This window comes from Biomphalaria glabrata, chromosome 11 (assembly GCF_947242115.1).
Source record: "Biomphalaria glabrata chromosome 11, xgBioGlab47.1, whole genome shotgun sequence".
NCBI lineage: Eukaryota > Metazoa > Mollusca > Gastropoda > Planorbidae > Biomphalaria > Biomphalaria glabrata.
The window spans coordinates 20,541,045-20,559,257 of NC_074721.1; the positions used below are offsets into that span (position 1 = coordinate 20,541,045).

Here is an 18,213-nt window from a genome sequence, read left to right on the forward strand (position 1 = left end):
TATGATAAAAGATTAGAATAAGGTAGGGCGCGTTATTAATGAATGTTAGATTTCTTCAAAATTAAATATTTTACCCATCCCCCTCCCGAGAAAGCATCCAGATTAAAATGTCCCTAATTTATTAAACACTTGAAAGAATGTGCGGAAATACCCCAAGACGTATAGTCAGTTCAAGATGAATATATTCTAGTTCTCTAGCCAAATTTATACTTATTTTTTTTTTACCTTGAACAATTAGAACGGTTAAACTAGAAAAGTTTTCCATTGTGGCCAACGAGCTAGTCATTTGTTCCCCTATTCAGCAACAGCATTGTTACTTCCCTTGAAACTTTCATTGACACTTCATCACTACAAGTTACACATGAGTATCAAGAATATGGGTTGGACTAGTCACTGCTCTATGTGTTTATGTCACACATAAAATTCAAAACAGTTTGGCCGCCAAAAGCTCGCAGAATGTGGCCAACGCCAAAAGTGCTACTTCTCAGAATGTGACCCAGTCTAAAAGTGCTCCCACTGTTAACAGTCTAAGAATTTCTTTTGATGGGACACAAATCATGTGACAATCAGGGACGTGTATGCTTGTGATTGGCTGTTTTAATGTGCGTGCATGGAAACTGGTGCACTCGTCAGATGTGTACCTTGCTCCTCTATACACAGTTCTTCACCTTGCAATCTTGGTTTGGATTCGGACAAAATTAGAACACAGAGACTTCTAGCTTAAACAAAACAGGGGCGGCGATGTCGGATACGTGGAGATGAGAGAGCACGTTTTCTGTTTATAATTTTATTCAAAAATTTTTTAAAGAACAAAAATATTTACGTGATAAATATGTAAATGAACTAAATTTCTTCAACTAAGATTGCACAGCGGGATATTATCATGAAGAGGTCTATAAATAATCTAGATTTAAAAATTTCTTCTTTGTGATAGTCCGGTTCTGATAGATTTGAATAAATAATTTTAGCAACAGAAAAATAAATTAATTTGACCTAAATATTGAATTAATTAATTAATTAAAATGTGTATGCATTTTCGGGGGATACATTGCACGACTTTGCTGAAATCAAAATGACTCAAATGGTTTTTTTAATATTTCTTATTGGACGAGTAAATTCAGTTAATTATGCTCTGTCATCCCAACCATATCAGCAGCACACTCTAAGATACATTAATATTTTTAATGATACAGATCATGCAGTGTGCAGTGTCAATGCCACATCCAGGCCTACCAAGCCTGCGATAGCATGTCTATTTCTATGTATATAAATGTATGTGTAGGTGTGTATGTGTGGTTTCATTTGCCAATATAAGATGGCTGTTCAAAGCCGACTAGTACAATAAAGAGACAGAAATTAAAGTATTACTCACTGCTCTTATTACTTATAATACATCAGCAGAATTAAATATGTTGCAATTGATTCGACATTGCCTGGTGTTTTATCAAGTAAACAGATTTTTTTAAACTCGTATCTGTCTTATATTTTATTTGGATAAAAGAACTAGCTTGGCATCTTTGGTCTCTTCACAAAGGTAATTAGGTAACAAGCCTTTTTACACTACTTTGTCAACTCTGTGTGTCTGGTACACATATCTTGTACACGTCTCACTTTCCATGTTCGGATCAAGTTGCAACTTTGCACAATAATTTATTGTCAATTAGAACACTTGAATCAATAAAAAAAAATAAGTTTAAATTAGGGTAATCAATTAATTTTTGCGGTATTGAGATATATGACAGCATTTGTGAGGTTCTTTCCTTTATATTAATTTTTTTTTTTTGTGTTTTTAAAAGTATTTTATTTTTGTATTTTACTTTGTATACAACTCTTCAACTGAACCCTATTTTAGGGAACCGATTTCTTAATGGCAAGATCCAATGATCGCGCAGGACTAAAACGTGGACAAGAAGTTATAATAAACCTTTACAAAGGAAGACACAGTTGATCACTTTCTTCATTCCGGACACACCAAAACGAGCTATTTATAGTTTTTACGCCCTAGATAACAAAAAAAAATCTCCAATGCAAATGTTTTGGTGCGAAACTCTGACCCGGAAATTTGTGTAAAGATGTTTTCTAAAATGTTTCGGAAATTCGCCGTCGTATCGCCATTCCAGATGTTAAGTTAACATTAAAATTTAATTTGATGTCTAGGCGGGTAAGGTAAACAACTTTATGAAAGAAATACGAACAGAAGCGAATGTGCTTTAGAAATAACAGACCTATGTAATATATAAGATAAAATAAGATCTATAGATTTAGACCTAGTAGACATTTTAAGACAAGAGATACTCTTATTATCTTATCTTATAAAATACAGTATACTATAAAAATAAGATGAGTACGTCCTACGCGTCATGCATCTAATATTCTAGACATACATGTCAACCAATGAATTAAATTCTACTAAGTCATTGGTTTTCCTGCCTGGCTCAGGCAACCCATTCCATGCTCTAATAGCACATGGGAGAATTTGTACACATTTGTCCTAGCATATGGAACGAGGAATAGGAAGTGTGCCTTAGGTGGACAAGTGCCAGAGAGAGATTGAGAAGTACTATAGAAATAGTGGATTAGAGACAAGTCCGCACAAGAGATGCGTAAGACGTAATTATCTATTTTTTTTATAAAATAAAATAAACGTCTGTAATATACAAGAAGATTATGACAGGAGTCAATGAGAGACAGCACTATCTTATATGATACAGTCGTTACTTCAAAAAAAGAAGATGATCACTAGATCTAGATAGTGTGACAGGAGACAGTGAGAGACAGCACTAGATCTAGATAGTGTGACAGGAGACAGTGAGAGACAGCACTAGATCTAGATAGTGTGACAGGAGACAGTGAGAGACAGCACTAGATCTAGATAGTGTGACAGGAGACAGTGAGAGACAGCACTAGATCTAGATAGTGTGACAGGAGACTGTGAGAGACAGCACTAGATCTAGATAGTGTGACAGGAGACAGTGAGAGACAGCACTAGATCTAGATAGTGTGACAGGAGACTGTGAGAGACAGCACTAGATCTAGATAGTGTGACAGGAGACAGTGAGAGACAGCACTAGATCTAGATAGTGTGACAGGAGACAGTGAGAGACAGCACTAGATCTAGATAGTGTGACAGGAGACAGTGAGAGACAGCACTAGATCTAGATAGTGTGACAGGAGACAGTGAGAGACAGCACTAGATCTAGATAGTGTGACAGGAGACTGTGAGAGACAGCACTAGATCTAGATAGTGTGACAGGAGACAGTGAGAGACAGCACTAGATCTAGATAGTGTGACAGGAGACAGTGAGAGACAGCACTAGATCTAGATAGTGTGACAGGAGACAGTGAGAGACAGCACTAGATCTAGATAGTGTGACAGGTGACAGTGAGAGACAGCACTAGATCTAGATAGTGTGACAGGAGACGGTGAGAGACAGCACTAGATCTAGATAGTGTGACAGGAGACAGTGAGAGACAGCACTAGATCTAGATAGTGTGACAGGAGACGGTGAGAGACAGCACTAGATCTAGATAGTGTGACAGGAGACAGTGAGAGACAGCACTAGATCTAGATAGTGTGACAGGAGACAGTGAGAGACAGCACTAGATCTAAATAGTGTTACAGGAGACAGTGAGAAACAGCACTAGATCTAGATAGTGTGACAGGAGACAGTGAGAGACAGCACTAGATTTAAATAGTGTTACAGGAGACAGTGAGAGACAGCACTAGATCTAGATAGTGTGACAGGAGACGGTGAGAGACAGCACTAGATCTAGATAGTGTGACAGGAGACAGTGAGAGACAGCACTAGATCTAGATAGTGTGACAGGAGACAGTGAGAGACAGCACTAGATCTAAATAGTGTTACAGGAGACAGTGAGAGACAGCACTAGATCTAGATAGTGTGACAGGAGACAGTGAGAGACAGCACTAGATCTAAATAGTGTTACAGGAGACAGTGAGAGACAGCACTAGATCTAGATAGTGTGACAGGAGACACGATGACCTCTATAGTATTTAAACTAATAGTGTTGTTTTTCTGTAGTATTTTAAACGTTTTTTTTTTTAGTTTTATTAATTTGTTTGCATAGTTATAATTATTTCATATCAATGCAAACGTTTAATTCTTTGTGCACTGCGAGATGGGAAGACATATTTCTCTGTTAATTCTCTCTATATATATCTAGATAGCCATGAACTCTTGCTATGATTTTCTATACAGTCTATATGCAGGCAAACCTGAACTGTTTGATATGACTCAATGTGTTTCAAGAAACTTCAAGAGCTTCTGAAATTAACAGTGTTTCTAACATCACTACAGCGAGGTAATGGTTTGTCTATCTCGATATTTAGTTATTATTTTATTTATTGTTGTTGTTTGTGAACATGCAAAATCTAATAGCTGAATTTAACTCAATATTTCCTTTGGTTAACTACTGTTAAAATAAATTGTCCAAAAGGGAGGACCATCGAATGTAAATGTGTTTCTGTCTGCAAAAGAAATGCTAAAAATCTAAGAGTATATTAAAAAATAAACATTTCTTATTTTGAATCCGATAATTACCTTTTTACAAGTGCTGGGATAAAATTAATTATTGGCGTGTTTACGAAGCAAAATTAATCTTTTGAAAAATATTGCTCACTTATTTTAGAACGCCATTACAGACGTGAACTTTTGTGTCTGTGTGTATGTGGTGTTGTGTGGGTGAAAAAGTACGTTTAACTCTATTCCTACTGGCATTTTAACTATTCAGGAAAATCATTTTGAAGACTTTGAAAAGGTTTGGCAGAGCCTAGTAAACACTTTGAAAGAGCTGGGAATACTTGTAATAGATTTTGACAACTTAGAAAGAGCTTGGAATAACCTTTTGAACAATTTATAAAGCCAGCTTATAGCCTTTCTTTTAGCTCTTGAGCGAAGCTCTACTGCTTCCGCTACTGCATTACTTTATAGAAGTAACGACGCATGTACCTTTTCAGCTTCGACCTATGACCCCGTGTTAAATGTAAATTTACTGGGGTCTCAACATTGTCTTCTTGGATATCTGGCTGGACATGACCAGATAGTGATAAATATTACTGTGGACTGGACTACTGGACAAGAGACAGATTGGAAGACTGATCTTATTGTACGCACCGGGGATAGTCAGGTCAGTGGTTCTCTTCGGTCAGAGGTTATCTTAAGTCAAAGGTTATTTTAGGTTAGGATTACAATTTCTCTACAAATGTCTTTCAAAGCTCGAGTTCATTAAGTGAACATTCAATCCATGTCCAGCCCACTAGTCTATAAATAATTCAACAGTTTATTTAAAATCGTGTATAAATAACAGGAAATAGAAAATATGTTTCAATATTTTTTTGGGATTAGATGTGAAATATACACTATTTCTTTTCTCTAAAGATACTTCTAGAGAATTAACTCTGACAAGATGTCTGTTCCTTGTAGATTGTTCTTACAAAAATCTTTTAGCCATTATGTGACAAGTGTAGTGAGATGTTGTCCTGTCATATGTGACAAGTGTAGTGAGATGTTGTCCTGTCATATGTGACAAGTGAAGTGAGATGTTGTCCTGTCATATGTGACAAGTGTAGTGAGATGGTGTCCTGTCATACGTGACAAGTGTAGTGAGATGTTGTCCTGTCATATGTGACAAGTGAAGTGAGATGTTGTCCTGTCATATGTGACAAGTGAAGTGAGATGTTGTCCTGTCATATGTGACAAGTGTAGTGAGATGTTGTCCTGTCATATGTGACAAGTGAAGTGAGATGTTGTCCTGTCATATGTGACAAGTGTAGTGAGATGTTGTCCTGTCATATGTGACAAGTGAAGTGAGATGTTGTCCTGTCATATGTGACAAGTGTAGTGAGATGTTGTCCTGTCATATGTGACAAGTGTAGTGAGATGTTGTCATGTCATATGTGACAAGTGAAGTGAGATGTTGTCCTGTCATATGTGACAAGTGTAGTGAGATGTTGTCATGTCATATGTGATAAGTGAAGTGAGATGTTGTCCTGTCATATGTGACAAGTGTAGTGAGATGTTGTCCTGTCATATGTGACAAGTGTAGTGAGATTTTGTCCTGTCATATGTGACAAGTGAAGTGAGATGTTGTCCTGTCATATGTGACAAGTGTAGTGAGATGTTGTCCTGTCATATGTGACAAGTGTAGTGCGATGTCTATATGTCTCGGATTTTGTTAGATGACTTGTCGAGTGGTGTCTAGTGTTTTCTGAGATGTTGGCGTATTGTGTTGTGGCTCGTGTTTGTGAGATGTTGGCGTATTGTGTGGTGGCTAGTGTTTGTGAGATGTTGGCGTATTGTGTGGTGGCTAGTGTTTGTGAGATGTTGGCGTATTGTGTGGTGGCTAGTGTTTGTGAGATGTTGGCGTATTGTGTGGTGGCTAGTGTTTGTGAGATGTTGGCGTATTGTGTGGTGGCTAGTGTTTGTGAGATGTTGGCGTATTGTGTGGTGGCTAGTGTTTGTGAGATGTTGGCGTATTGTGTGGTGGCTCGTGTTTGTGAGATGTTGGCGTATTGTGTGGTGGCTAGTGTTTGTGAGATGTTGGCGTATTGTGTGGTGGCTCGTGTTTGTGAGATGTTGGCGTATTGTGTGGTGGCTAGTGTTTGTGAGATGTTGGCGTATTGTGTGGTGTATATGGTATTGTCATGATCGATGTTTGAAGATGTTAACATAGTGAATCTCTTACGTCGAACATATTTACAATAGTTTGATACCTTGACAATGATTCGAACATTTAATGTACCTAGTTTTAATGTTACACATTTATGTTTGTGAAACATGCCTGTATATTTCGGTTTATCCATGTGAATAGTTCACCCTCAATAATTGTGCACTGTAAATATCTCCGTGTTGACTCCATCCATTAACAAGGAAAGAGCAGGGTATCATTAGTACTGTGCTTGTCTGTTTCATGTATATGTGTAGCTCACTCAATAACAATACCCTTGACACCACACAACAGCCACCCAATGCACAACACTACACTTGTCACAGTACCCAATTTAAATACCTTAGCACTATGCCTCCTTTTACGGTATACGGATGTATGCAAACGCGACATGAAGCTCTTCAAAATTGACACTAGCAGCTGGGAAAAAGTGGCACTGGATAGATCCACATGGAGAGAGAGCATAAAGGAAGGGTCTCGAATTGCAGATGCCATACACAACAGAAGTAGAAAGAAGGGCGAAAATGCAACGGAGCCTGGTGATCACAGATGCCCAACCTGCGATCGCAGCTGTGTATCAAGGATTGGCCTCTTTAGTCACTCAAAAAGTTCCAAAGAGAAAACATACTCTCTCGAGACGTAAAATGCCATAGAGGCCTCCATCCTCATTGCTGTATTTTGAATTATGTATAGATAAGAAACAACAAACTTAACAATGAAATAAATGTATTTGAAATAAAACAAGATTTACCGGCCTTGCCTTCCAGTTTTGTGCTGTGAGCATGCTGAAAGAGAGTTGTGAGAACTCTGCCAAGAAGGATGAGCAATGTTCCTGTAACCAGTTCAAAGGTCGCGTTTACTACATGACTGTCAACTTCACTGCCAGACAAAGCCACGCGGGGAAAAAGTTTGAATTTATTATCAATCGCAAAGATAATCAGAAGTCTGTGAAGAATTTTGTACTGGTACCGGATATTTTTGGTGAGTCCTAACACTCATAACTTGATAGTCTTTTGAAACTAGTTAACAAAAAGGAAGACTATATTACATAAACCACCTTTTCCTGTTTAAACATAAATTATAACAATACATTTTTTTATACATAATTGATAAAAAACATTTTTCCATTGTTACCTACGTACATAAGTGTGAGAGTGTGTACGGTAATAACTTGAAGGATAAAAAGTAAAGGTTTTCACCTTTGTTATTGATTTTATTTATTTTCTCTTTTTTCTGGTTGATTAAGTGAAACATAAAGTTCTACATCTAGATTTATAGAAGTTACCGTTTACAGGTTTAAGTACACTGTAAAAAAAAGTTTGTCAAGATTTTTTTAAAAAATTAATTAGTTTGTTTTTATCGACAGTTTTTATCTGATTTGTAAAAGTCCAGATATGTGATTTTTAGAACTCTAGATATGTGATTTTTAGAACTCTAGATATGTGATTTTTAGAACTCTAGATATGTGATAAATGTGATACTTATAAATTTAGAACTTTAATACTTAAAATCAGGATACCTGATACTGAGATGATACTTCGACTGTATAAAGACATGGTGACTTTCTATTGATACTTTTGTTTTCATTCACTTAGTGGTCACTGCGTACTTTTGTTTTTCTTTACTCAGTGGTCACTGCGTACTTTTGTTTTTCTTTACTCAGTGGTCACTGCGTACTTTTGTTTTTCTTTACTCAGTGGTCACTGCGTACTTTTGTTTTTCTTCACTCAGTGGTCACTGCGTATTTTTGTTTTTCTTTACTCAGTGGTCACTCTCCGTCACTGCATACTTTTGTTTTTCTTCACTCAGTGGTCACTCACCGTCACTTTTGTTGTATTTTAAGAAAACAAAATGCTCCAGAAAATGATTTGAGACTTAAATCTGAAATTTCATTGTACCATTGAGCTTTGAGAACAGAACATGGGTAATCGTCCAAACAATTTTATTTAGATATTATTTTGTTTGGTTGTGTACTTGCAGGTGAAGTTGAACTACGTGTAAGGGTTGATGGTATGAATATAGACATCCTCTCCCCCCTTTGTATGTACCGCTTTAGGGCGGACTCCCCCCACAAACTGAGCGTGTGCACAGAGAATCTCAACAACCCAACTGTTATGGTCAAGGTGATAGAGTCCAGCAAGGAACAGCGTAAGTTCACGACTGCTTGTGACACTTCTGATCTAGATTTGGTCCTGGGAAGCAATAACTTTGAGCTGACCTACAGAGATGATTGTAATAGAACAGTGCTTCGCAAGTGTCTTTTCGAAGGTCAGTGCTGCAGTGTCATTAACAAAGCAAAAAAAAAAAAAAGGCTTCAGATGTCTAACATCTACACACTGAACTCGCCTCGTTGTCTTTTAGTGCTGTCAACAAAATTAAACTTAAGTTTAGTTGAATTATCTATAGATCTAATCTTACCTATAAGCTATATTAAGATTTAGTCTACTAGTTAGTCAAATATAAACCATCATTTCTGTGAAATTTTGCGAGTCAGTTTCGTTGTCATTTTAGATGTGATTTGTTTCTTGAAATATTATAAAATTTGATCTATATAGTGTCCCATTTTATTTAAAGAGCATTAAGAAATAATTTGGTCAAAATATTTTGAAGACGCTTTAAAAATGTATTGTATGTGTGTCTACAGTTTATGAGCCTGATGTCACAACGATAAGGAATACCTCCTGTGTCAATTGTGGTAAGAGTTAGTATAATGTAACCGTATTTAGTTAGTTCCACATAGCTGGTTAATTGTTCCATACATTTCACTGGAGGTTATTTGTGTAAGCACTGTTTATTGTGAAAAATTAATTAATTTGTTTACTCATTAAGAACGAAATGTGTTTCTTTCCTTAAGTGTAGTTGGCATGGCATAAAAAGAGTATTATATCTTTAACCTTTTTTATAAAGCTTTTTAAAATAGCCTATTTTTACGAATTAATTATACGTCTGAAAGATTTGTTTCGTCAGTATAATGTTTACCATTATGGGAGTTATTATGTTAACATTCTAATCTGTTCAGTATGAAACAAATAGTCCAAGAATCTCTGAAATGATGTATGTGACTAAATACTGAAACAATCCCAACGTTCACTAAAACAAACAAAATATACACACATTCTTTAAAACAAACAAAATATACACACATTCTTTAAAACAAACAAAATATACACACATTCTTTAAAACAAACAAAATATACACACATTCTTTAAAACAAACAAAATGTACACACATTCTTTAAAACAAACAAAATATACACACATTCTTTAAAACAAACAAAATATACACACATTCTTTAAAACAAACAAAATATACACACATTCTTTAAAACAAACAAAATATACACACATTCTTTAAAACAAACAAAATATACACACATTCTTTAAAACAAACAAAATGTACACGCATTCTTTAAAACAAACAAAATATACACACATTCTTTAAAACAAACAAAATATACACACATTCTTTAAAACAAACAAAATATACACACATTCTTTAAAACAAACAAAATATACACACATTCTTTAAAACAAACAAAATATACACACATTCTTTAAAAGAAACAAAATATACACACATTCTTTAAAACAAACAAAATATACACACATTCTTTAAAACAAACAAAATATACACACATTCTTTAAAACAAACAAAATATACACACATTCTTTAAAACAAACAAAATATACACACATTCTTTAAAACAAACAAAATATACACACATTCTTTAAAACAAACAAAATATACACACATTCTTTAAAACAAACAAAATATACACACATTCTTTAAAAGAAACAAAGCTAAATAGTTATACAACTTGAACAGTTACACTATGGACATAGAAACATTGCTTGTACTTTAAGGCTACTCGTTCAATATTTCTATTTTTTAATTTGGTTTAAAATGAAACTCTCTCCAGATGAAAACAACGAGGCCTCAGACTGGTACAATGTATTGAAATGGTTGCTTCCCGTGGTGATTGTGTTTGTGGCTGTCACGACCATGATGGCTGTCAGTGAGTCGGTTGCTTGGTTCAAGTTGACTAAATGAAGAATGACGGTGCCAGGGAATGTCCACCATTTCTTTTCCTCATTGACAGTTCATATTAGGATTAACAAGAACCCCTAACTCCAATCTGGATTTATTTATATATATATATATATATATATAGAAAGGAAAAAGGAAAAATGATCCCTATACAGCTTGTGGCAAACAGTGCCTCAATCTGGCGATTCTGGGACGCTGCTAATCCCTAATTGTATCGGATATATGCTGCTCCTTTGGACACATCAGTTGCGAGGAGATGGGGTTGGGGGGCTTGCTGTCTGGGTCAAATCGTTTCGACCATAAATAATGCCTAGGCTTTCATTTCGTTTATCCAAAGCCCTAACATTAAAAACAGGAAAGGGCACGGCAGCTTCGCCTTTGGCGTGGCAGTCATAGGTTAGAAGCCAAAATGTCACAGAGCGCCAGGTGTCACTTTCGTCGGTGGGATGGATCCTAGGTTCCCACTACTTATGTTTCTAGAGGTGAAGTATACGGGTCTGTGGCTAGTTGGGGGCCAGTGAAATCTCTATCTTGAAGGACCCACTTTTTCTTTGCCCTTCAGTCAGAGTAACTCATGCAGTGTGTTCCCATGGCTGATTGTCTGATGTCTGAACTTTTACATTATTATTTTTAAAGTAGTTTACCGATTTAACCTATGTGCATAGTAGATTTATTTTAGTAGATGGGCTCAGAGCCAAACCAGGGAAACAACGAGGTTCGTCTTTGTAAGTAGAAGAGTCAACATATAAATCTACATATAAATTGGCTGTCTGGTCGTGCGCTCTGGGCTGTCGTGACGATGGTCCCACGTTCCAGCCTTGCCCGCTGCCATCCCCCCTATCCTGCGGGATTTCTGGGCTAGGACGCTAATCATCTTCAATTGTGAAGAAACATTGGAAACCTGTTCAACAAACAAAAATATTCATTATACAAAAATGCTATCAAGTGTTCTCATGCGGCTATATAACACGTATAGAGTATGGAACGTGGTAGATTGGTGAGTGTTTACAAAGACAGACTTTTGAAGTCACGTGACCAATGTCTGTTTTTTTTTATCTGTCCACAGTGTGTCGAGCTAAGCAAGAAAAACGTGAGTATTATCGCCATGTTACCTAATGAATGACTACAATATAATTAATTCCTATAAGTGGGGACATTTACAAAACAATGGCCATAAAGTATTTGCTAAATTATTAGATTAGCCTTTATCTTCGCATTGTTCTATACCAACGCATTCTTTAAGTCAGTCTAGAGAGTCTTATCAGATATTGTTATAACATCAGATCCTAGGTCTTTCTAATTGAGTTTATTTCTTTTATTCTCATTCACGCTCTCACTTTCTCATTTCAAGTTTTCTTTAGTCACTTTGTCTCTTTTCTTCTTCCTCTCGTTCTTCTTCTCTCCCTTTTCTAGGCGCCTTTTTTTTGTGGTCATTTTCTTCAATTTCATTTTTTACTTTTCTCTCTCTCTCTCTCTCTCTCTCTTTCTTTCAATCTCTCTTTTGCTCTATCAATCTCTCTCTCTCTCTCTCTCTTTCTTTCAATCTCTCTTTTGCTCTATCAATCTCTCTTTCTCTCTCAATCTCTCTTATTTCTCTATTTCTTTTTCAATCTCTCTCTTTCAATCTCTCTTTTTCTCTATAAATCTCTCTTCCTCTCTCAATCTCTCACAATCTCTCTTTCTATCTATCATTCTCTCTTAATCTCTACCAATCTGGCAATCTCTACCTCTCTTTCTCTCTCATTTTCTTCCTCTCTCACACACACAAACACACACAGACAGAGAAACTTATTTGTACAATGTCCTTAATTTCTTTGTTTACTTCTGTTCCAGAAAGACGGGAGTTGATTAGAAGTATGAGCTCGCATAGTAAGTTCATTAAACCTATTCAGTCTTTAACTTAGCGATTTCTTGTTTCTTCTAGTTGATTACTTATCTAATAGAATCAACAGACCATCCTAATTACAATATAACGAGCCGATCAGCGAAATGGCTAAAAACTTTTATATGCGATCACACGTCTTGTACAAGGCATGATGTGTCTTAAGCAACGTTAGATGGTCAGCAGCCTAAACGTACAATGGCTATCTGAATTAAGTTTATCACGTGCATATAACTATATCGTCATTTCCTGACACATTGGACCGGACTTTAGACTCGACGCCACAGCAATTAAAAAATAAATTGAACAATGTTCTTGTGTATTGATAGCTGCGTTCTTACCACCTCAACCACCCAAACTTCGATCTATATTTCTTTTTTCTTCTACAGGATCTTTAGCTGCTAATAAGTCGAAATGTAAGTACAACCTACTGGACTTTAATGGTTGTCGTTTTAGTGGCGTCACTAGGGTGGCGCGGGTGCGGACCGAAACGACTGACACCTACCAGAGGGTTATTAAGATTTTTGTAAAGTTTATTTTTTTATTGTATAATAAAATTTGTAACACTTTATGAATCTATTCTAGATGATTAGCTCTCTGAATATGTTTTAAAAAAAGGAAAGTGGAACCTGGTGACACCGATCACAGTGAAGCCTCTGTTTTAGTTCTAGATCTTTAAAAGCTCATTTTTTTCATTCTTTAGATGATACAGTCTTTAGATAACAAAAAAACACAAATTGAATAAATTTATTTCAAAACAAATATAGAAAAAAATCATCATAGCTATGTTTTGTTTTAAATGTTTTACACTAATTAGCATCAAAATTACTCTGTGATGTCCAAAAGAAACCGAAAAGATATCTAGAATATACAATTATAGTTTTTAAAACAATTTCTATTTTAAAACTATAAAACATTTTTTTTTTATTGTCGTGAGTGGAAAAAAAAATAAGAAGAAAACATTTGAAACGGATTGACAAATATTGAGCCAGAAAGTCCTAGAAACTTGTAGACACTTTGGCAAAGCAACAAACACTAAAACAAAAGTAGCTGATTTCGATCTTCTGTACACCTGGTACTAATAAGCGAATTAGGATCATCTCTTGTTGACACTATGGACTCAACTTTTATTTCAAATCTTTCATTACAGTAAGTGCAGCTCGCAGTAAATCTGGAGGTAAGTTCCTAAGATACATTGAAAAGAATGAAACGAAATCGTGCTAAATACGTTTTCAAATAGCGTATTGTGTAACAGAGGTATTGCTATGTAGACTGGTTATTATTATTGCAATACCTCTATTCAAGTCACAACTTCATGGAGGGTGGAATTGGGACACAAGTATTTCAAAAAAGGTTCTATACCATGTCCTTAGAAGTGTAGAGAGCAGTAGTCTTACTACTGTCCCCCCGCCTACGGGGCTCCAGGACCGGATTTTCTGTTAGGGTTTACTCCCTTAGCCTTAGACCTTACAGGGACACACACACAAGGCAGTGCGGCTATTGACCTATAGCTAGGGGTTTGGTTTGTGGGCAACAGGGCGTGTCCGCACGCCGACGGGCCATGCCTGCCTCACATCTTGGGGCCAAACCTCCTCCGAGACCCTTGCAGTTTAGCCTGAGGCTTCGCAGCCTCAGTTTCCATCTGCCACCACGAGGAGGTACTGCATAGGACTTGCTGTGGAGAGGCTATGTACTGGCAAGTGAGACTTACAAAATTGCTCCCCTTTCACAGATGCTAGCCAGCGGTGTTTACAAGTTAAGCTACCTACACTTGACGCTTCACACAGCCATTGGACTCCTGCAGCCACCTGTCCCCAAATTGTGATGGCTCGCCATCCCTTTGGACCCGGTCAGTATGGAAGAGAGGCGGGTGCTGACGTGTGGGCAGCCCAGCACTCGCAAATTTACCGCCCAGGCTTTCCCCCAGCAATGGAGAGGTCACTCCATCTCTGACAGTAATGTCTTTGAAAAAACACGGAGAGTGGTAGTTACCGGTGATAGGTTCCTAGCTGATTGGCGTAAGCTGGAACGCCAGGGACCACTCTTGACGGTAGGAGGGGCTTTTTAGCCTCACTGGATAGCTACTGCCTGCCTTAAGCCGAGCAGCCCTCGGACAATAAAGTGCTATACCGCCACAGCTTGCCGCACCACTGGGTGCTTGGTGCTAAGACAAAATCAAAAAGCAAGCTGCTCACCCGCACCTGCAAATAAAATGAAAAGAAAACCCTCAACATTAATGCGTTTAGCAAGCTGGAACATACGGACAATGTGTCCTGGCTTCAATACTGACCCTGAACTCGTCACCGACATGCGACAAACAGCTATCATCGACAGAGAACTCAGCAGACTAAACATTGATGTGGCCTGCCTGCAAGAAACCAGACTGGCAGACAGTGGATCTCTTACAGAAAGCAACTATACATTCTACTGGCAAGGAAAACCAGAACAAAGCCCTAGAATACATGGCGTCGGCTTTGCAATAAGAAACAGTCTCGTCCCCTGCATTGCAATGTTTCCCATTGGCAATGAAAGAGTAGCACACATGAAATTTGCATCACCGCAAGGCAAAGTTAATATAATCTGTGCTTACTCACCAACCCTTGCTGCACCAGAAGAGGACAAAGACAGATTCTTTCAAGCTCTAGAGGAAGTAATTAAAAGTATTCCAAAATCCGAGCACCTCTATATAAATGGAGACTTTAATGCCCGTGTTGGTGATGGAAATGATGCATGGCCAAAATGCTTGGGACCTCATGGTGTTGGCAAAATAAATGACAATGGCCAAAGGCTACTCGAGTTCTGTAGCTCTCATGAACTGTGTGTAACAAATACATTCTTCTCTGGCAAGGAACGCCGTAAAGTCTCTTGGCAGCACCCACGCTCAAAAAGGTGGCACCAGCTTGACCTCTGTATCACCCGAAGGATGGATCTGAAAAGTGTAATCCACACCCGTTCATACCATAGTGCGGACTGCAACTCAGACCATTCACTAGTGCTAAGCAAAATCAAACTACTTCTCAAGAAGGCTTACACTTCCACTCAACCCAGAACTAGGCGAATTAACGTCAACCAAATAGGTGACCCAGAGAAGTGTGCACTCTTTGGCGAGCTCCTGAACAGTTCAATCCCCTCGTTAAGTGATGAAGAAGACATCTCGATCAGATGGGAGAAATTAAGAGACGTAATCTACAGTTCGGCAATCACCGCCTTTGGGACTCAAAAACACAAAAATATAGACTGGTTTGAGGCGAATCTAGCACATATGGAACCTTGCATCGAGAAAAAACGATCTGCACACATCGCTCACAAGACAATGCCTAATCCAAAATCTCTGGAGGCCTTCAAAAGTGCTAATAAAGAGGCAAAACAAATGGCTAGAAAATGTGCTAACAACTTTTGGAGGGATACCTGCAACAGAATCCAAGACAGTCTCCACTCAGGAAATAGCAAAGCTCTATTTGATGTCACTAAAGCGGCCCTGGGTCCAGCAGTGTCTAAGCCTGCCCCCCCTTCTATCCAAATCAGGAGAAAAAATTACAGATCAAACCAAGCAGCTAGAACGATGGACAGAACACTACCTCGAAGTCTATGCCACACAGAATACAGTAGACGATGTCGCCCTGGCTTCTCTACCAGATCTTCCAGTACTGGAATGCCTAGATGAGCTTCCGAGCCTTAGTGACCTCAAAAAAGCAATTAACTGCTTAAAAAATAGAAAATCTCCTGGGAGTGATGGTATCCCAGTGGAAGTAGTGAAAGTCAACGAATCACTCCTGCTCCCTGAACTCTATATTCTCCTCTGCCGCTGTTGGGAAACAGGTCATGTCCCACAGGACATGCGTGACGCAACTATAGTCACAATATACAAGAACAAAGGGGATCGGAGTGATTGCAACAACTATAGGGGTATCTCTCTCCTCAGTATAGTGGGCTAAATCTTTGCTAGAGTGGCACTATCCAGGCTGCAAGTGATAGCTTCTAGAGTCTACCCAGAGTCTCAGTGTGGATTCAGGAGTGGTAGATCCACTATAGACATGATATCTTCTCTACGACTACTGCAGGAGAAATTCAGAGAGAGAGACAGACCCCTTTACATTGTTTTTGTCGATATGACTAAAGCTTTTGACATGGTCAGCAGAAGTGGCCTTTTCAAACTCCTGAGGAAAATAGGTTGCCCTCCCAAACTACTGAAGTTAATTGAGTGTTTTCACGAGGAAACTAAATGTACTGTCAAATTCAATGGAGCCCAATCAGCACCTTTTGAGGTTTGCAGTGGTGTCAAGCAGGGATGTGTGCTCGCACCTACTCTGTTTGGCATATTCTTCTCCTGTCTACTGCATTATGCGTACAGCGACATAAACGAAGGTGTGTTTCTCCATACAAGATCCTCTGGAAAACTATTTAATGTATCAAGGCTGCGGGCAAAAACCAAGGTTAGGAAGCTACTCGTCAGGGAACTCCTGTATGCTGATGATGCAGCTATTGTGGCTGATTCTGATATTCAGCTACAGTCCATGGTTGACAAACTATCTGCTGCTTGCCAGAAGTTCGGCTTAAACATCAGTCAAAGCAAGACTAAGATACTTGTCCAAAACACAAACACTGCACCTCAAGTAAGCATTAATGGCCAACCACTAGAAATTGTTGATCACTTTTGTTACCTTGGCTCCATCATATCCAACAACACTCTACTGGATAAAGACATAAACAACAGGATAGCCAAGGCAATGGCCACCATGTCACGGTTGCAGAAAAGAGTCTGGGACAACATATTGCTGACTAGCAGTACTAAAGCCCTAGTCTACCGGACCTGTGTGTTGAGCACCTTGCTGTACGGAAGTGAAACATGGTCAACCTACTCATGGCAGGAAAAAAAGCTGAATGTCTTCCACCTCCGATGCCTAAGGCGGATCTTTAAAATAAGGTGGCAAGATAAGATAACAAATGAGGAAGTGCTACATTGAGCAGGATGCCAGGACATCCGCTCTGTTATCAGCAGCAGACGCCTTGGCTGGCTTGGCCACGTTCGTAGAATGCCAGTAGGTCGACTTCCACAGGACATCCTGTATGGCGATCTAATTGAAGGCAGGAGAGCCGCTGGTCGCCCACTTTTACGTTATACGGATGTATGCAAACGCGACATGAAGCTCTTCAAAATCGACACTGGCAACTGGGAAGAGGTGGCACTGGACAGATCCACATGGAGAGAGAGCATAAAGGAAGGGTCACAGATTGCAGATGTCATACACAACAGAAGCAGAAAGAAGGGTGAAAATGCAATGGCGCCTGGTGATTTTATATGCCCAACCTGTGATCGCAGCTGTGTATCAAGGATTGGCCTCTTTAGTCACACAAGAAGTTGCAAAGGGAAAAGATCGTCTCACGAGACGTAAAATGCCACAGAGAAGTGTAAGTGTATATCGCCACTCTAGTTTAACATTATAATTTTTCATCGAAAAAAAAAATTCAATTTGGCTTGACAAAAATGTCTAGAACTAGTTTAATAAATTAATGTTCAGGAAAATTAGTCTAGATCTGAAGGCTTATCATTGGAATATTATAAAGTATAGAAGTTCTATACATTCGCTTAACCAGG

General features: G+C 38.2%; 1 protein-coding gene across 7 annotated transcripts in view; it reads left to right on the top strand.

Annotated features, from left to right (window-relative positions):
• Window positions 1-2,067: 2,067 nt before the first annotated feature.
• Window positions 2,068-18,213, top strand: part of LOC106073105 (uncharacterized) — a 58,343-nt gene continuing 42,197 nt past the window's right edge. For 6 of the 7 annotated variants that reach the window (XM_056004927.1, XM_056004929.1, XM_056004930.1 and 3 more), the window contains exons 1-11: window positions 2,068-2,166; window positions 4,221-4,323; window positions 4,979-5,148; window positions 7,455-7,668; window positions 8,668-8,955; window positions 9,332-9,382; window positions 10,608-10,703; window positions 11,802-11,825; window positions 12,569-12,604; window positions 13,007-13,033; window positions 13,768-13,794. In XM_056004927.1, the coding sequence (XP_055860902.1) occupies window positions 4,260-4,323; window positions 4,979-5,148; window positions 7,455-7,668; window positions 8,668-8,955; window positions 9,332-9,382; window positions 10,608-10,703; window positions 11,802-11,825; window positions 12,569-12,604; window positions 13,007-13,033; window positions 13,768-13,794 (997 nt within the window). In that variant the 5' untranslated portion in view covers window positions 2,068-2,166; window positions 4,221-4,259. The remainder of the gene's footprint in view (window positions 2,167-4,220; window positions 4,324-4,978; window positions 5,149-7,454; window positions 7,669-8,667; window positions 8,956-9,331; window positions 9,383-10,607; window positions 10,704-11,801; window positions 11,826-12,568; window positions 12,605-13,006; window positions 13,034-13,767; window positions 13,795-18,213) is intronic. The other variant, XM_056004926.1, reaches the window with a different exon arrangement.